Source organism: Blennius ocellaris (assembly GCF_963422515.1).
Source record: "Blennius ocellaris genome assembly, chromosome: 6".
In the NCBI taxonomy this organism is placed as follows: Eukaryota; Metazoa; Chordata; class Actinopteri; order Blenniiformes; family Blenniidae; genus Blennius; species Blennius ocellaris.
The window spans coordinates 18,610,693-18,631,797 of NC_137655.1; the positions used below are offsets into that span (position 1 = coordinate 18,610,693).

Below are 21,105 nucleotides of genomic sequence, written 5' to 3' on the forward strand. Positions count from 1 at the left end.
ACAGTATATCGAGGGTTGAATCTCCTCACTCCAAGTATCTCAATAAATGCAATCATGTAATTTGCTTTCTTTACTTAACCTGCACTTTCAGCTATCTGAATACGTTCAGTCACCACATTCAAATCAAGTCATTTCCTCTGCTACACATTATTTTTTTAAGTCTTGCGAACCTTTGTTCTTTGTGACCTTTAAAGTCAAAAGCTCATATCTGTGTCCCTTTTCTTCTGCTTTGCAGTCACGACTTATTGTTGTCGAGGTGCGCCAGGCTAATCGTCACTGCTTGTATCAACACCTGTGTATCAAATCCAAAATATTTGCCGGTCTCGATTATGCAGCGGCAACGAGGCTTAAAATCCTCTATCAGTTTCATGACGGCTGGCAGTTTTTACAAGATTATTTCATGTTTAAAATGTTGACGGAAAGCAAACAAGCCTCATGCAGTGGACCACGCCGGTTCCTCTCCCACCCTACGAAAGAACAAGGTTATCAAGATGTGGAGAGAAGCGAAGGAAGCGCGGACCCTTAATGCCATGTTTTCCCCCCCATGCTGCCACACCACGGACTCTCGGGCATCGCGGCGTGCCGCCGTGGTGAAGGAGCGGCCCAACAAACGCAGGAAGAGGGATACCGACGAGACCCCTCACACAAGACCACCAGGCGACCCAGACATGTGGACAGACGGGCTATATGTGTGTGTGTGTGTGTGTGTGTGAACAGATTGACTTTGTCCAGCGACCATGTTTTCTGTCAGTATGGTGACTGAGGACGGACGCAGGGTGTGTATCTATACTCCTTATACGACACAAGGTCAGCAGCCAAAGTCAATGGGAAGGAAATTAAAGGAGTTTAAAATGCAGCCCCTGTTTGTTATTAAGAGCTTGTTTTGTTTCGAAGGTCGAGAGTTTTACACTTGATGTGACAAATTACACACAGTCACAAGTGGTTTTCATGTTTAAGGAATAACAAAACTTTACCACGAGTTTTACGACTTCCTGCTTGTATAAGTCATTGTTAGAGTGACGTGGATTCCATGTGAGTAAATGCCATTAAATTGTAAATTATTGCCCTCCGAAACCATCTGTGAGAAACTTTCACGGGTGGCCGAGGGTTTGACCGTGTGTGCCGGCACTCCTATCCGCAGATAACATTGTGTCGGGCAGCTGGCTGACTGGAGGACCCGGAGGCATGAAATCATCCTGTGTCTGGCCATGTGTTCCCCTGATAGGGACAAAGAGGGTGTGACCCTCCTCTCAAATCGACCTCCAGCCCTTCAGTCTGCTCTTCCTGCCCCCAAGCAACATGTGTGCCCGCAGTGTTCCCCTCTTAATCTGCCTTTCTCTGAACCTCGATCACCCCAGATACATGTTTTGTTATAAAAACCCTCTTGGCTTTCATCCTCCTTTTGTCTTTGTTTTTTTCCGCGTCGGTTTCAGAATTCACCAACAGGACGATTCCCAGCATTGGTAGGAAACTTGAACTTTGACTCTGAGGGCTTAAATTCAAATCTTAAAGGCATTTATTTTATTACAACAGAAGCATATCATTGAAATGAACACAATGTCTTTGTGCCGTGGCACGTTTTGGTGCCTTTAAGCTTTTTGTTTTGGTTTAACAATCGAAAGTTTTGGGCCACTTTCACTGATCTCAACACGAAGTTAAACAGTAAAGTCGATGCTCTTCTGCCTCAGGACCTTTTGAAGTGAAAGAAACACAAAACTTTAGCTTATTCTTCCTGGGCACGTACTGGTTTCCTCCTGGTTTCTTCCCATGATCCACAAAGATGTATTTGAGCTCCAACCCCAATGATCCTCAGTTGGATTAAACATTATAAAACATGGATTGACAGAAGGAGGGTTGGATGGATCAGTATCACCAATTATCCAGTGAACAGCCAACGTGAAAATCCCCACCAGTGTGAAGTGACCCTTTTATCCGATCTATAATGACCCTGAGAAATTATTTTATGGTTGAAAGTGTTACAACATTGTGCTTTAAACTGATTCTGAGACCTTCATTAAAAAATACAATGTCTCCCACATGTTTTTTTTTCTTTTTTTAGATTAGCATAGATGTGCAAGACTAAAACCAACAACGTTCCTAACTGTCAAATGACTTTAATATTCATATTCTTAGTAATGTCTTTGGATGCCTTCTTTCTACCTTTACTTGAACAAAATATTTGGATACTCCTACCTTCCCCTGCAAAAGTGTAACAACATTGTGGAACCTGAGAATAGATAAAGAACGCTAAAACCCTTCGTCCATTTCAGGCGGTTGGTTTATCCTGCAGAGGGTGGTGGGGAGCAAGCAGCGGACCCCGGCTCACTGCAGATGGAATGCAGGGCAGATCCTGACACGCAGACCATTGACGGCTGACATCAAGTCATTTTGCTCCCGGGGATTTTGTGGCTGTGGAGTTTAGAGAAACAGTAACAGAGCTGTACCCTCTGTGGAGATGGAAGCATCCCATAATGCTCCTGATATATAGTCTAGTTTAGCCTCTTTAGCAGTTCTATATTATATAGTAATATTTAACAAGTCCGTTGAAAGTTGGTAATTGTGACTCATTTTATCATAGTAACCATGACTGAAAAAAAACTGCAGCATTACAGTTCCATTACTTTAAACTGTGTTATTGATTAAAATTCCCATAGAGGCCTTTTTACATGAAAAGAGAATACAGAAAACTTTCATTGTATTTTGGTTATTCACTTAAATGCAACTTTTCTGAAATGTGTGGATCCACGGTTGCAGTAAACATTTTTTTCCCTTCATGTGTGTCTGTTTTGTTTTTTTGTTCTTTTATAAAACATACATCAAATACTGATCGGGTCTCTACAACAAAGAATGTTTAGTTTGTAATGCTTACATAAATAGCGAAAATACCAATTAGTGGACTGGCATGCAAAATACATTGTTTTCTGGTGTTTTATATGTTTTCAAAACATTTCGGTCTGAAAGGTGAAGCTGTTCTTTAATGAAAACTGAAAGATTACGCCACGTTTTCGTCGCTCGCTGTCTATGTGAGCAGGGCAACAGACTGTGACGTCACAATGGGAGCATAATTAATAAACTTCTTTGCGCAAATTCCCAGAGCAGTGAGAAAAGGTTTCGTTCGCACCTCGCTTGAATGCAAGGAAGCCGCAATAAATGCGGCTTCTTAAAAAAAAGAAAGAAAAGGAAATGTTGGGATATTGTGGGAACGTGGGTCCATCAATCAAGTGAAACTCAACACATGCCCAACAGTCGAGGAATTCTCTTCGTTTCCCACGTCATCTGAACTCCAGACACTCATCCCAAGACCTCGGCCTCTCTCATCCAGATCCTCGCATCCAGTCACACACAGCTCTTACATCCTTCCTCCGCTCACGCCTCCCGTCTGCCCTCCGCCCAGCGCTCGCTCCATTGTGTGCACCTCGATTCTCCTCTCCCTCCCATAGTGCTCAGCGTTGCACAGAGAGGAAGCTGCTTTTCCACTTCCTCCTTTGCTGGTGAGAACAATTCCTGCCTTGTCTCTCACCTCTCTCTCTCTCTCTCTCTCTCTCTCTCTCTCTCTCTCTCACTCTCTTGGACCACATGAAGCTGTTGAGGACGGTTGAGAAAAATCTCCTAAAAGTGGTCCTCTGAAGTCGAGACACTGTTTTTTTGTGTTTTTTTTTTTTTTTTTTTTTAACATCCATTGTTTAACTAAACGTACTCCGAGCAGTGGGCTGCTGCTGCAGGGGAGTAACTGGAGGGGATGAAGAGTCTTGAACCAACAGTGGAAATCCAACCAGGAAAACTTCGACCTGCTCAATAGGTTCACTTCTCCAGGTCACCAGAGCTCACAGCTCTCTGTGGGGAAATATTAGCTTAGGGGTTCATTCGCGTCACAATGGTCTCAAGCGAAAAATGCAAAACCTTTGTAGTGTTTTGGGTGAACTTTTTGAGACCAGCTTTCTAGTTTTTATGGTTGACAATCAACCGGAAGAGCGGTCCAACGTCATCGTCTGTCCGTACGAAATGTCCGTGCATCAGGAACAGAGGCCCCTCAGTCCCACACACTCTCTCATGATTTAGAGAACAGGTCCCTTGTACTTCACAATTATTTAACCCAGAGCTGCTCTAAAGTGTGACCGGACTTGTTGTCTCTCACTGAGCGTGAACCACAATCTGCTCCCGAGCCCACAACTCTCCTGCTGCACATGCTCAGTGGAAATGACCTTATGTTGTGGTGAAAACATAATTCATACAATACACACGCCCCACAATACTGATCCGTCCAATAGCGGTTGGAATGAAAGAGTTCTTGTGTTTAGTAACGTAACTGAACTGATGACCTGATAATAATCGTTGAATCTCTGAAATCTGCCTTTGCCTGAGGTTTTTTTTCTTTTTTCCCCAAGGTTCTCATTGTGTATACATTACTCAGGTTGTCCAGTGTGTAATGAGCAATTTTGCAGCAGCTTTTCACTCCACTCACCAGCATCTTTTATGTGTGTGGAACATATCTGCTAAAATACTGCTGTGTGGCTGGATGCAGTTCTAAGTGGGTGTGGTTTGAGAAGAGTGCAACACTGCATCATCCTCTGTTACGGAGGGGATTTCGTTTATCTATGTTATATTGCTGTTCTGGCTCTACATCGCATTGCCCCTTGGGAATATCAAAGTTGAAGTTGAACCTTGGACCTTGGACCTGATTTATCCCGGACGGACTTCGTGAGGAGGGAGGTTGGCGCTGCAGGTCTGAAGTCATTAAGGGACGCTGGAGCTTTGTTCTTTGGCACAGGCACAACGATCTGAGTCTTTTCCAAAGATGTGGAACAATGCGGATGTGTTTTAGACATTAAATATGAAAAAATAAAATATCCGCCAGCGGTTCAGCACAGTTTCTCACAGTCTGGCCCGTGATAGCATCAAGACCGGGGCTTTCGCTGACCTTCACACTCCTGAAAAGACTCCACACTTCTTCTGCACACATTTGGATGGTATTCTGTCTCGGGGGCCACTTTCATGAAAACTCGATTCAATAATCGATGTTGAAACAATTGTAAATAAAAGGTTAAGAATCATAAGAGAAGGTGAAGTCTACAATAGGCTACAAAATGCAGGCTGAGACCTTCATTCAACATCCTCTCTCTTTATCCTCATACCTGCATATGGTTGTTTTTGTCGTCTCTCGTTGGTTCATGTCTCCTTGGATTAAAGCTGACATTTCTCTGATAATGTTTCTCGCTGATTCGTCGATCCTTGTTTTCTTATTTATTGATATACAGAAATTGATTTTCGGGGTTCATGTTTTCACAGAGAGTGATGTAAGCAGGCTCAGTTTCATTGATCCCCGATCAACTTATGTGACCAAATCAGAACTAATCTTCCTCCCGGCTTGGTTTTCTTCAGTGTTGGTTTGTAAACCAGGATCATATGAACCAATTAATCCTTTGTACAATAATTACTCTGCCACTATTTTTCAGTGCAGCTTCTTTGAAACATTCCCTAACGTATAGTTCAATTCTAAAAAATGTGTTTTAATTAAGTATTTCACTCATATATATTACAAATCCTTTAAAAAAAAAAAAAATTGAAAGGAAGACATATTGTACAGAAAAGACATGCTGCTGCTGCTACACTATAAAAACTACACAACCAACCTATGAAACCCTCATACATGTGTGAATGTTGTGGATTTAGGAATATAATGAATGCAAATGCAAAAGAAACTATCGAAATAGACAAAGTATTTGATCCAAGCACTCAACCGGTTAAACCTTTTGGCGTCATACGGGTTTTCTTATTGAAACTCACTTGTCACTCGTGGCTCCTTTAAAGCCTGAAAGTCGGCCCTCAGGCAGGAGAGGGTGGCGTGTGCTGGCGTGGTAACAGGACATGGGAAAGGGAAACGTTAAGCACAAATGCAGGTAGTGAGTCCAAACAGTTCAGTCTTCCCACTATTTAAACACGCTGCTCTCTCGTGTAATCTCACCAACAATCAATCTGTATTTAACTCTCCAGCAAACCGTCACACAATAACCGGTGTCAAATATTTATCAAGGAACAAACTTAAATTTTTTATTTTTTATTTTTTGGGTCCGTTGATGACGCATGCCGATTCTCTTTGCATTTAAGGTTTCGTGTAACGTGGCTGCTTTTGTTTTGCCAGTTCCTGTAGTAAAAGTGTGTTAAACAGGCCTGGTAATGCTAAAAATCTAAAGAGACTCCGTCCCGCGCGGCGGTCGTCTAAAGCGAGGAGCCGAGCACACGGAGGACAGTGGGTCCGGTCCAAATCCAACAAGTCTGCCCGCCCCAAACACAATGGCAGAGCCACAGTCCAGCTGGGATACCAGGACTCAGCCCTACGAAAAACACAATGTGCTGGCACAGGACCAGATGTGACACATGTTGTAAAAACCCATGTGTGCATTAATCTAACTTATGTCGGGAGTGAACGTGTGCGTATTTATGTGTACAAACTCATTCTGACAGGCCGGCACATCTTTCAAATGTACGTTTCCATGAAGTGTGGCTTTTATCTACCTTCTCCCCAGTTTCCGTTGGCTAATGAAGCGGGCGGCCGCTGTGCCACCGGTGTTTACCCTGCCGATTTTTAACGGCTTTGAAAATGTTTTCACACTTTCTCACCATTGCCTGGAAATGAACGACAGCTCAAGTTCTGAAAGGAAATGAGAAATTTCGCCTTGGAAGGACTTTCCCATTTGAGAGCGAGATGGAGCGGCGAGACGTGTGACAAAGACATTTTGCAGGGAAATACGTGGATATCTTAAGTCCGACTCGTTCGAAACAAAAGAAATGGACACAGACTGATGACTCATGAAAACAATGAAATAAAGACAACATACAAAGAGAGAGAGAGAGGGGGGAGAAAAAAGAAAGTGAAGGCTTTGTGTCTGAGGCAGCAGGTCACGGAGACACAAAGGAAAGCGACGAAACTCACAAACATGCGCACGAATATGTATTGACGTGTGTTCTGCGCCCTGAAAAAACAAGTGTTTCGAAACAAGTGTATCTCTGTCTTTAAGCATAAGCCTTGAACCATTGAGGTCTTAGTGTTGTGCTTATGTCATGAGACGCGGCGCTGCCCTCAGGTCATGTCTTATCTGTGAAGGGCATCGCTGATAGCATCTCTGTAAACCTGCTGTGAATGCCTCCTCTGTGTCCGCGGAGCGACGGATGACTGACCAGTCATGAGAAGTTCAGGTGATTTTATGAGCTTAGAAAAAAAAAATTATATATATATATTTTTTTTTTAAAAGCCCTGTGTGGTGAGCTTTGTTTGGAGTGATGTGCTTCCTGGCAGGATATAAAATGTTTGTGGCGTCATGTCATAAAGCCAGAACACACCCAGAGGGAATCCATTACCAGTTGCAACTGTTCTGCATAAAAAACATCACAGTTAAAAGCCTTGTTAAAACATATTCGCTTGATGCTTTCATCCCCAAGACAAATTATTATACACAGAAACAACAATAGACTTATTCTTACTGACAAATTGTTTGATTGTATTCAGTGAAAAACACTCAAACAAACGAGTCCATTCATGTTTGTCTTTCTACTTGTGCAAGTGAATTTTTGTCTATTTTTTTACTTAATTTCCAACACATCATCCAATAAGATGTGTTCATGTTGAATTGTGAATAAATCCGTGTTCGTGAAAGGTCATCGTTATATTTTGTTTTTCTGTACACATTGTGAGATTATGTTTGGATCCTGGGTTGTGCAACAGCCTCATTGAATGCATATTAAAAAATGTTTTGAATACAGTTGAAATGTTTTCTCAATGTTAAATTAAACCAGTGAAAGCTCTATATATTCTCGATTTACTCCAGTGGTTATAATTCTCACCTCACGGTGAGAATATTCCTTCGGAATAAAAAAAAACCCTCAGTTTGAGGTGAACTGGTGATTCTAATTATTGGAGCTCCCCGAAGGGACTTCTGGAGGAAGAAGTAGCTGGAAGAGGAAAAAGAATCACCAGGCAACCAGATGGTGCTCTATCAAAGGAATTTTCTCTTATGACTTGAGGCAGATGATAATAATAACGAGGCAGATGATAATAATAACGTGCCAGAAAGAAAACCTAATCGCCACTCAAAGTCATTCCCTCTGCTATTAAGCCCCTAAACACAGATCCCACCCACTTTAAATGACCTTTAAATCATTTTATTTAGAGGACATTATTTATTTATTGTCTCATTTTTTTTGTTTTTTTAATTATATATACTGCCTTGTTTTCATCTTGCTGTTCTGACATCTCCCTATTGTTTTCTTGACAGATTGATGATTTGATTAAGGATTATTTATTAACTGAACGTATGCATAAATGTAAATATATGCTGGGGATTTACAATTAATTTCTTAATTGTTTAATAATTATATTTTGAAAATGCTTGAAGCATTTTTTATTGAGTTAAGTTATTGTTGAACACCAAGCATGCATGGATTTGGTAACTTAGATTTTTATTCTTCTAATGGAAACACAAGACACTCTTAACCTGCTAACATATATGCATTACCTGAAGTTCCGTGAATAATTTGCATCCTGCAGGCCAAATATGCCTTTGTACTTTGTTTGCCCAATGCAACCACAGTGCCCGTCCACATATATGTGGTTACAACAAAAGTGCAATTAGTTAACATTATAAATCAACAATGAATAATTAAAGTATTAACATATTAAACAATATAAAGTAAGGGTGATACCTTTTGTTCAACACAGACATTACTGCGGCTCCCATACTGAGGCTCTTGACATATTGTGTCTGTAAATTATGAAATAAGACTTAGAAAAATGAAAAAGTAATAATGATCGTCTCCACTTGACGTACTGTTGCAGTAGCTGATGCAGTGGGATCTCATTTAAGCTCTGCCCTCTTGCTCGGGGGATTAAAGTAACGGAACTTCAATAAAAAAAATTAAGCGAGGAATACTTTAGTAATCTCTGTCTTTATTCACCTCATATCAAGTTGAAGTTTGAGAAGGATTTAAACGGTGGTTCACAGTGACAGAGGGATGTTTTGCACTGGTTCACATGCATGTAGGGGATTGAGAGCCCTCTGTTGGGTCAATGATGCCCCCTACCAGCTTCAATAGACCGTTCAAATCAAGTTGCAAGTATGCAATACATGCAAACTGCTGTGTCTAATAAGTAAGGGATTTTCCCCGCCTGTAAGGCCCAGAGGATTTAGTGGAGGAGCAGAACTGCAGCAGGAGCATAAATTACAGACTGAGACTGCAGTTTCCCCCAATATATTTGAAATTATTAGGAATTCTTAAGAAAGAAATAATTTAATTGTCAGGGTTTTTGTTTTTTTTCATGTGGCACCTTGATACTAAGTTCCAGATCTACTGAGATCCTGCATGAAACGGGCTTCAGTGCATGCGTGTGCAAATAGATCGTTTTGCATGTGTTTTGTATGCGATCAACCGAGATTAACACCATGAGTGACCTCTTGTCCAAACAAGAGTATTCAAATGAATGTTTTGAACGTTTCACTGGAAACTGCATCGCCTGCATTCAGTGGAGTGTTCAGACCCCGCCTGTACAAAAAAGTGGAAATGGGACGTTCTGGTATAAGGCAAAGCTTAAGGTACACAGAAATCACGTCATAATAAAGTGTTGAAAACAACAGTCGAGGTGAAGCAGCCGAAGAAATGTCTTTCACCACACTCACAAGAGTGGGTTTTCCAGTTTGCATCAATTTTTTAAACGTGGTAAAAAAAACAGTTCTTAAAGGTCATCACACGTACTCTAATCTTTAAGCGTACACTCCTTCCAGTCTTTCGTGTGATCGGATGCACATGCCTGATATTCATGAGGTTCAGACTTCTAAAAACGTATAGTGGGAACGAATCTCCGTCCGTCTGTCTTCGACGTTGCTTTATCCAGTTCAGGGATGTACTAGAGGCTCTAGCAGGTCCCAGTTGACCCAGAGCTGGGGCAAGATTCACCCAGGGCAGGTCATAGGTCCACTCCAGGACAAACACAAAGAAACATTGTCTCACCAACACACACAGGCAACTCGTATAATCCATGTTTGTTTATTTTTTTAGGAAATGGGATTAAACCGGAGCATCCCGAGATAAAACGCAGTGAACAGGGCAAACATTTATCTTTGTCTTTTAAATCTTTTCAACTGAAAAGTGTTTTATAAATGAAGTTTGCTGCTTGGCCTTGAGTTTAAAAATGTTGATGACAGCGTCTTTAAATAGTGAGCCGAGACCTTTCAGTTGCTGCAATAAATCCTTGGTGGAGAAATTCCCGTCGTCCTTCATGGTGCCAAGACGTATGGTAATACGTTACATGAATTTGCTAAAAGGCTTTTTTTTTAGCACTCTGAAGTACTTGTGTGTTTTTCTCCGGGGGAGTGGCTGGAGGTCCTCATTGTGCCAGAGGTTCAAAAAGAAGCCAAGCCAAACCGGCCTTGTGCCAACTCATTTGAATCATATAATGAATATTGTTAACAGGTGTCTTAAACTGCACGAGATGGATAAGGTCATTACAAAAGTAAGATTTCTGTTACTTCCTGCCTCTCAAAGGCCCCGCGAGCAGGAAGCTCATGGCACCATCGCTCTGTAGGCAGATTGGGGTACGATATGTTTGTTAGCGTGTTAGCATTCTGATTAACGGGCAGTTGGTGCCCTGCTTCAGAGGTCTAATCTGGCCTCACGCCTCACTGCGTGCGCTCAATAGGGTCCGCGCCCTGCATCATGACATCATGTCTTTGTGTAAAATCCCTGGTGCCATTCACGGGCCCACCGTAGGGCTTAGCATGCAAGCGACCACTATACCAACACACAGCTCTTTAAAGGGAGTCCCCTGGTCCCCCGGCTCACTGGATACACCCTGATGCCTCCACTGAGTTCTGAACATGGCTTCTCTTCTCTCTCGCACGACAGACGAGAACGAGAGTATTTGGGCTTTTTTCTTTTCTTTTTTCTTTTTTTTAATTAGGGACGTCCGAATATGAGAAAATATCACGGTGCCTGGATAAATGAAGGCTAATTGTATCCATCCAATCATTTCATTTTCTCCTGTGATGCTCCAGGATATCAAGCCAATGAAATAAACTCAAGCAGATGATTTAGGACATAGGACAATAATATGATGGGTCACATGTCAGATATCACATTCCTAATTTGAGAGAAGCTGAATGATCAGTCCACGTTTACACATACATTGTTGTTTTTTTCATTAAAACAGATATTTCCCCCTCTATGTTTATAAAAAAATAAAAAAATAAATCTTCATTGGCACAGATCCACATATACACCTTGTTCAGAGATACTATGGGCATGCAAAAACTGTAGGGGGCAGTGCAACAAGAAGCGAGGAAGCCAAACATGTTACGGATGGGGGATTTTTTGCGTTTTCCAATGCGAAAAATGTCCAAATAACCAAAATAACAATGTCCTCAAGATAGTTGGAGACAATAAAGAGACACTGGTAAGTCTGAACACGCACGCCACAGAATGAGACATTGGAGAGCTCCTGACACAGAAAGACAGATGGAACCAACGGTAGACGTCCAGTATATTCTCACGCCGCCAGGTGAAGACAATCACACGCTCAGCCACAGGTGAAACACATCAGGGCAGAAATCAGACTCGAAGAGAGCCTGAAAACCAGTTTGGAATAGCGAGAATCACAAAATGACGGCAAAAGAAGTATCAGCAGTATCTACAGGTGTGATTCTTCTTCTTCTTTTTTTTTAGAGGGATTGTTGAACAACCATACTTCTTGGGAATCAAGCTGCTGACAGCTGGAACTTTGTCTGCATGGAGGGAAACGAGTTGGCGCACTGCAAATAAACTGACCGTTTCAGGCTGCCATGTAATGGTTTGGTTCCTTCCTTTAATTTGGTGCATCAGTGATTTACAGGAGGGCCGGTTTTCAACAGTTTACATGGCAGACAAACAAGAGCGTTTTTCAAATAAACTTTTCCCAAGTCGCTGTGTGGTTTTTATAACAAATGTATTAAATGTTGGCACAACAGGATCTTATTGTTGATACGCAGCAGGTCCTTTCTGATGATGGAAAACTTCTGCGTCGGCACACAATGTATGTAGTATGTAGAGCATCCGGTCGCGGCTTGCTGATAAGCTGTTCTTTAGGAAAATCTGTGTTCAAAGTTCATGAAGCCACAACATATTCATGTTAAAACCATCAGTCACACTTTCCAAAATAAAAAAACGTTTTCTTAAAACCTGAGTCTGAAATCTCGTCCTCCAGGGTGGCCTTTCCAACGCAATCGCAGGTTGTTGATATAATTAGACACATTTGAAAACAAACAAATGTGTTTGATGAAGGGTTTGATTTTTTTTTGTTCGTTTGTTAGTATAATAATGATGTGATGTTGCTCTGTGCAGAAGGAAGCGGTTAACATGATGAGTCATGAATCATTTTACAATAAAAGAATGTATTTGAATTGGCCAGTATATACTTGTCCAACTGCAGAACTGTTTATATTAAATGGAGAACAGGTAAGTCTAATTATAATTTTGTAGGGCTTTTCTTTAAAAGGCAACTATAGCTAATGTGGGTGAATTTCAGTCGACCATCTTTAGACAGTACGAGTCCTTCAGTGTCACTGGAGGTTGAATAAAATAAATGAAACCCACAATTTTTGGGGTTATGCAAGGAAGCCTTAAACAATCCATACAGAAAGGCAGTGGGAGCGAAAGTCAACTGAATTGATCTTTGTAACACAGGAATATAATCAAGCACATTATCACACAAAATTTAAAAAAACATGTCACTCAAGCTGCCCTGCAGGGGACTCAGCCACCACTGGGAGCAACAAGGATCCAGAACATCCCTTGATGGAGATAAAATTGTAAAAAGATTTGCAGTATAAAACAATCTGCTCCGCTACTGGAGACGGACAGAGGATTCTAACCAGCCATCCTGTCCTAAACACATTAATACAACTGGATTTAGCATTTTACTTCACAAGGGTCTTAACAAACACATTTAAATAAATAGGATGGGTATATAATATTTTTTAATTTAAGTAACTTCTCAGGTCCAGACAAATCACCATATATTTTGGGTATGGAGCTGAAAAAAATCGAGGAACTTGCTATAAATTGATCAGCTAGGATATAGTAGGAGGAGCCGTCCCACAGCAGAACCCCCTTGACTGGAGCCCTGACCTGGTGATGACATGTATTCATTTGTAAAGCTGTTTATGCACATTGAATTTGCTTAACTGGTCTTAACCTGAGTAGCACGTCTATGCAGGTTTTGGTTTTAGGTCTTTTCCTGCAACTTTATTTCACTGCTTTTACTGTTATATTTGTAATTTTCCAATGTTTGGTTTGTGTTGCCTGACGACAGATTTCTCTGAAGGAAGAAACTCTATAGTGAAGTTTTGAAAATGGAAACTGCTCCAAACATGGTTCTGTTGTATATGTCTCCAGTGGCAAGTTTGATTAATTTATCTCAGTTTAAAACATGTAATTCGTTTGCTTAAAAAAAAAAAGATGCAACGTGTGAGATTGGACACAGATCTCTGTTGTCCACTGCCGCTGCTGCTTTTCTCTGTGGAAAAACTTTGAGATCAAAGATTTTTGACGATTGTTTTTCTCCCCTGGTCCGGTAAAGTTTGACTAATGCTCACCGAATAGAGACATTTCAGTGTGTGCTGTCAGTGCACTCACATTCCTCACATTCCAGCTAAGTGACACAGATATGATGATATAAGTACACACAGAGGCAGACACACTCCGCTACGAGAAAACACACGTTTCAGAACGGTATTTGATTATGAAGGCGAGACTGATGTAGAACGTCTGACAAATGTATTGATAAGATTCATATCATGCTAAGATGACGATCAAAACAAAAAGAAAATATGAAAATACAGCGTTGAATTGAGAATTAACTGAGTTAATGATATTTGAGTTTTGGAACGACAAACTAATGTTTAGATCTGTGGAGAAGAACATAATAGTGCCGAAAACATCCACCTGCTGTGGGAACTAGAAACGTTTAGAATCTGCAAAGAAACTCTGGAGCACCAATCATTTATCCAGTCAATTAAAAGGCTTATTATTCCATCTTGCTGTTACTTTCTCATTAAAGAGCATCAGACAAAACTCTCCTGCAAAATAAATCATTCCAATCAAATCCTAGGGTCACTATAAACTCCTACATCTTTTTACAAGTCTTTGATTTGTTTGTTTGCTCATTTGATTTAATTTAAAATATAATAAATAAAAACAAAAGAATGAATACAAGGCACATTTTACTTGATGGAAAAGTAGCAGGAAGAAGCATAAACTTATTAAATCCTACCCTCAGCCCTCAACCAATTACAGACTCAAGCTTTCATAAATGTCAGTAACCCAAGCGTTGAAAAGCGTCGCTTCTTTTTGTTAATTCGATGTTTTTAACCCACTAATAGGGAACGTGAGCTGGACCAGTTAGTTTTACCCTGCTGATGGTGTGTTGTTGCAATAGTAATCTTCTTTTTTCCTGTACCTGGTGAACACCATTTGTTTGTAGCGCTGTTTGAATGACAACCTGATTTCTTCATATATTCTATAATATAATCTCTCCCTGCTTTTATAGTCAGTGTTCTTGTCAGCATGTGCCACAATTAACATTAACGTTAACAATTATAAATGTTGAAGTGTAAATGCAGTTCGTAAATGATTTTAAAGTAGTTGTATCCTGTAAAGCCCGTACAGAATGAGAGAAACTGCATGCCTGACATAGTAATGAAAGGTCATTCATTCAGGCGATCAAAAAAAAAAAAAAGAGAAAGAGAAAGAGAAAGATCCAGCGACGCTCTTTTCTACCATAAAACAATGATTTCTGAGGCTTCTATTACAAGCAGTGGTGTGAATTAATGAATTTAAACTCGCTGGATTTGACCTCGTGCTTCATGCTGCTGGACAGTATGAACAACAATGTCAAGTACGACTGCGTGGGGGACATCGGCTCTCCTTCGTCCCTGCGTGAGCCGACGGTCCGCCGCTGACCTGCTGTAGCGCCGGTCGTGGCAGCACAGCTGGAGGCGCGTTCTGCGGCCGTCGGGTTCCTCTACTGCGTCCGTGCGTCTCCATACACAGTATGTAAGATGCAGGCATGGAGCCGCGCCGCCGCGCCGTGGACCCGGTGCCCCGGGCCGCACACTGTCCATGTTGGTGTGGGAGCCTGAGGCCTGCTCCCATACATCCCCGCTCTGGCTTTGTTGATCCTATTGTCTCCTGCGTCACCACACGTCGCCCGGCAAATAAAGGCCGTCTGGCTCCAAGCTTAAATATTGCAGCTAACTAAAAACCAACCATCAGAGCCGATTCATTCACATCTGCTCAGTGGGGCGACAAGGACAGGGCTTTAGGTGGGAAAGAGGGCAGAAAAAAGTTCACTTTTCCCTGCCGGGTGCCAAGAGAACGGGACAGGACTCAACTTCGCCGGAGCCGCAGCTGTGGCAAGTTGCCCATTTGATTACATTTTACCCTTTATCGAGATTTAAAAGGAGACGTGGATTTGATGTTATTTATTGATCTCTATTTGGCTGGTTTGATAGGAGCTGTGCTGTGTGACTATTCGAGGGGGCAAAGCAAAATGCACTTTATATTTTTGTGAATAGTCCCAGTTTACATCGCGGAAAAGCAGCCATCATTACAGTTCAAATCCTTTTTAAATTCAATAGTCGAGAGTTAGTTGATGACTTTTGACTGATTTCGAATTTTTTTGCACGTGACGGAAACAACACGGAAACAAAAGATTTGTGCATTTTTTCCGTGGCTGCAGTTTTCTCGCGCTTTCCAGCAGAAACGTGTAGTTGTGTGAAATTATTATCTCCAGGTTAGATTTTCAAAGATTTTAAAGTTCAAATGTTGCTCCCCAGTATGGCTTACTTTCGGCACTCTCTCCCTCTCCCTCCCCCTGTTCGTCCTCCCGACCCCACCCTCCCTCCCCGACTGCACCCTTCGTGTCCCTCCCTACCCCACCTTTCATTCCGCAGTGCTACGGACCGATCATGGGTGACTGGAGCTTTCTGGGTAATATTTTAGAGGAAGTTAACGAGCACTCTACGGTGATCGGCCGGGTGTGGCTCACGGTGCTCTTTATCTTTCGCATTCTCATCCTGGGGACTGCGGCTGAGTTTGTGTGGGGCGACGAGCAGTCTGACTATGTCTGCAACACGCAGCAGCCCGGATGTGAGAACGTGTGTTACGACGAGGCCTTCCCCATCTCCCACATCCGCCTGTGGGTGCTGCAGATCATTTTTGTGTCCACGCCGTCTCTGGTGTACGTGGGCCACGCCGTGCACCACGTTCACATGGAGGAGAAGCGCAAAGAGCGCGAGGAGGCGGAACTCAGTCGGCAGCAGGAGCTGAGTGAGGAGCGTCTCCCCCTGGCACCCGACCAGGGGAGTGTTCGCACCACTAAGGAGACGAGCACGAAAGGAAGCAAGAAGTTCCGGCTGGAGGGCACTCTGCTGAGGACCTACATCTGCCACATTATCTTCAAGACACTGTTTGAGGTGGGCTTTGTGGTGGGCCAGTACTTCCTCTATGGCTTCCGCATCCTGCCGCTTTATAAATGCAGCCGCTGGCCCTGCCCGAACACGGTGGACTGCTTCGTGTCTCGCCCCACGGAGAAGACCGTCTTCATCATCTTCATGTTGGCCGTGGCCTGTGTCTCTCTGTTCCTCAACTTCGTGGAGATCAGCCACTTGGGCCTGAAGAAGATTCGCTTTGTCTTCCGAAAGCCAGCCCCGGCTCCGGCCCAGAGCCCAGGTGAGGGCCCGGCCCCTCTGCCCCCAGCGGGAAAGAGCCTGCCCCCGCTGGCTGTTTCCTCATTGCAGAGAGCCAAAGGCTACAGGCTGCTGGAGGAGGAGAAAGCGCCCCCCGTAACCCACCTCTACCCCCTGGCGGAGGTGGGCATGGAGGCCGGCAGAGGGACCCCACCCTTCCAGGGGCTGGAGGAGAAAGCTGAAGAGGTGATGCCCATGGAGGACATCTCCAAGGTGTACGACGAGACTCTACCCTCCTACGCCCAGACCACCGAGACAGGAGGGGTGACTTTACACGAGGAGGAGCCCGAGGAGGTGCGGCCACCGCAGGCAGAGGCAGAGAGGGTGGGGGAGGTTGTGGATGAGGATGTGGAGGTAGAGCAGGCGGTCAGCAGGGAAGCGGTACCTCCGGCCGAGGCGGGGATGGAGGCCGCAGATACGATAGAAGACACCAGACCGCTGAGCCGACTGAGCAAAGCGAGCAGCAGGGCCAGGTCAGACGATCTCACCGTATGAGCCAGCGAGAGGAAGCACATGCACACCTGCACGCTCAAAATGTTGGGCTTATAAGAGAGAGCACGCACGAAGCACACTCTCGAACAGGCAGGTCAAAAAAACCAAAGTGGAGCAACAATCAACAGGGAGAACAGAAAAAAAAAATTTAATACTAAGAGAAAAACAACAACAACAAAAAAATCCACCAAAGTAATCTGAGTGTTTGTGATAAAATTGAAACATCAGCAAAAGTAGAAGTGAAAGAGGAGAGGAGTATTTTTCATTTTTTAAACCAAGTGTGTTCTTACATTTAAAAGACATATGTAAAAGGACACGTGCAAGAGGTGAAATGTTTTTACTTGATGAAAATCTATGTTAAATTTTTAAAAACATCTTTTCTATTTAAAAAAAAAAAAAACGAGTTACGATAATAAACAATCGGTGGTGGGGGGGTGGGAATAGACATTTTTACATGGGGTTTGAGTAGATAGGGGAAAAGTTATAATATAATTGTGTGTCTGAAAATCAGTACTTTGCGCTGTAGTTAGCCACTGACTTCCAGTTCCAATCAGACAGTGACTTAGTGCAGAAGCAGCATGCGGCTGTGAGCACTGCGGACGAGAGGGCCCTTGCGTAGAAAAAAAAACACCCCCCCCAGTGCCGGTACATTTGCAGGTACGCAGCTCTTTAGAAAAGAGGAGGGAGAGTCCATTTTTCAGGTTGAGAAGAGCATACCTCTTTTGCACATTCAGAGGTTTCCGACTCTTGTGCAAGGCCCTCAACCCTCCCTAACGCCTCATTTATGCATCTGTTTCTACTGGACACTTTCCAAGTGAAGGGAGATGTGCGATCAATTTCGGAGCATCTCTCTCTTGTTCATATTTATATACCAAGTAGCACAGCCACAGCTGATATGGTGTGGAAAAGCAAACAAGCAACAACAACAAAAAAAAATTAATAAAATAAATCAATCTAAAAAAAAAAAAAAAAAAAAGACCACATGTTTAAATGTTTTTTTCAATGTGATTTAGCATCTCTCCAATTTAGATTCGCTTAAGTTTTGTAGCCTTTAAGAAAACTGTGTACTGTGATATCAGCTGTCTGTTGAAAAGCACAGGGCTCATTTTGCCCTATCAGAGAATGAACTATAGTAGTGACCTCAGGCCAAATCCTCTCTTTTCGCGCTGTACAAACAGGCGTCCGGGCGATAAAGATCGCGCACCATCAGCACAAAGTATTGTTGGGGGGCGAGACAATAAAAGAAACCGTGCTCATCAATGAAAACAAGCATCCTTGAACTGGCAGTGAAAAAAAAAATATATATATAGATATATATCTATATATCTATATATCTTTCAACTTGATCTCATGTCATCATAGTAGATCCTCAGGCCACAAGAAAACAAAATAGATTTGACATGCTTTCAAATTCGGAGAGAAACAAACAAACTTGGGTGCGATTTCCACTGTCCATAAAGTCTGACCTCACGTCTAATAGTGTACATAATTTCCAGAACAGTCGTTTTTACTGATTTCACTGTCGACTCAAACGCAGCATTGGAATTGTCAATAAAACATAGGTTTTTAATCTGACAAACCCGAGGCGGTGAAGACAGACAGAAGGCGCCCCTGCCACAGCACGAGCTTTCAGAGTAAATTAGACACACCTCTCTGCAAAAAGTCTCTTAATGCTTAAAAGTTTGCTGAGCCTTTAAAGCGATCATCAATTTTATCACATATCTTTCTACTCCAGCTTTGTTCAGTCAACTGTTGCCACTGTATGCTTTTCTGTGCCTTAACTGTAAATGTAAATTCTCAAATATAAGATTGTAGCAAGTGGTTATATTGCTCTGGGACCTTTATGAACTTGATGTTTTGTTAGCTTTTTTTTTCTTTCTTTTTTTTCCCGTATTTATTAATTTCAATTCTGTATACGACCCCTATGCAGGCACGCACGCACACACACACACGCACGCACGCAAAACAGAGTCTCTGTGATGTAACTACGATGGTAAAATATTGAGCATTAATACAATAAATCAATTAAGTGAAGATGTTGATGCATGGAGTTGTGCGTTTGTAGATGTTAGCGTACTAAGATGATGTAGACTTTCGCTCAAACATGTGGCTGTACGCCAGACACACGCACACACACACACACACACACACACACACACACACACACACACACACACACACACACACACACACACACACACACACACACACACACACACACACGCACACACCTCACTGTTGGTTTTTTGGGGGTATGATCAAACAGCTCTTGGAAACACTGAGAGAGAAAGCAACTTTGAAAGTTTTGTGACACCCATAATCTTTTCACCTCACATGATCCAATGCAGCCTGAGCCTTCAGTGAATCACAACATTATTGTTCATTCATAAGAAAACAGCAATGTTAAGATCAAAAGCATGACGCTGGTCCTTTTGTGCATCAATATGACTGGTCATGTATGAGTTTTGTATTTTAAGATTGTTGAATTGCTTGTTTTTTTTGTAAGAAGACACGATTAATATTTGGAAAGAAAAAACAACAACAACAACCTTTTTACTAACTTGTAGTCTTCTTTGCTGATAGATGTGTGGCAGTGTCTTCCTTTGAAATGTGAACCAGCGCAATAAAAAGTCACACGTGGTCAAGAGGTGTTGTGTCAGTATCCTTCTGCAAAACACACTCGGTCACTCGACATGGATTTTTCACAGTTCCAAAACTGAAGTTAGACCTCCATTATAGTGACATTAATAAAGGAAGTTTCACATTTTTCTCATAAAATGAGGTTATTAGACAGTCACTGCATCACAGGCAACACAGTCACCATTGTGCTTTTTGTTATAATAATAATAATAATAATAAAAATAAAAATAAAAATAAAAATAAAAATAATAATAACAATAATAATATTATTAATAACAACAACAACAATTCTACTAGTACTACTACTACTACTACTACTAATAATAATAATAATAATATTAATAATAGTACAATAGAAGAAGAAGAAGAAGAAGAAGAAGAAGAGTTGTATGGAAGATCCCAAGAGAAAAAGGCATCAATTTCACTTCGATGCAAGGCAAGTTAATTAAAAATAATATTAATACAGTTTAAAATCATTAAAGTTTGAAATACAGTTTGAAATACAATACAGTTTGAAATCATTAAAATTAGATAAAATATAAAGAGCATTACAGAAACGGTCTTCAGTTGTATACAGTAATGGTTTAAGACTCGAAAAAATAAAAAAACGTCTAAATTATATTAGATTTACAATATCAGATCCCATACAGGTAATAAGTTTACGTGGAGAATTTGTACCATGGCCCTTTTTTTCAGGAGGTGTCTGGTATCCTCTTGTTCTGCAGGAAACGCAATACAGCATGATTAATTTTGGGTTCATGATGGAGGTCGAAGAGACGGAAAATCCCCTCACTCGTTCTGAAAACCCCACTTACAAAAAATATTTCACATCAAAAGTGGAAGAAAAACACATTAAACTTCAAGTGGTGGAATTATGGGTTGAAACAGATTTTACAGTTCCCTTCATTCCTGGCTGCCATCATTTGTCGCCGTCAAAATATTCAACACATTTACTTCATTTGACCCCAAAAAATATTTAATTTGTTTAAAAAGAAAACGGTCTTTAGCATAATTTTGATTCTTGGACAAGCTTTTATTCTCAGCAAAACGAAATGTAATAAAAGCTTGTAATGATGATCGGTCACCACTGAGGGGCAGTGTCACTCAAGGTAACTCTTCTGGTGTTGACCTTATTCCGCACCGCCCACTTTTACTTCTGTCCCACACTTCCGTTGGAAACGCATACATTTCAACGGAGAACTAC

At 41.8% G+C, this 21,105-nt stretch overlaps 1 protein-coding gene across 1 annotated transcript; it reads left to right on the forward strand.

Moving 5' to 3' along the window:
- Positions 1-15,974: 15,974 nt before the first annotated feature.
- gja8a (gap junction protein alpha 8 paralog a) lies at positions 15,975-17,264 on the forward strand (the record flags this gene model as incomplete). The annotated part of the gene is made up of 1 exon (XM_080497568.1): positions 15,975-17,264. The coding sequence occupies exon 1, from the start codon at positions 15,990-15,992 to the stop codon at positions 17,262-17,264; it is 1,275 nt and encodes a 424-aa protein (XP_080353694.1). The 5' UTR covers positions 15,975-15,989.
- Positions 17,265-21,105: the final 3,841 nt, after the last annotated feature.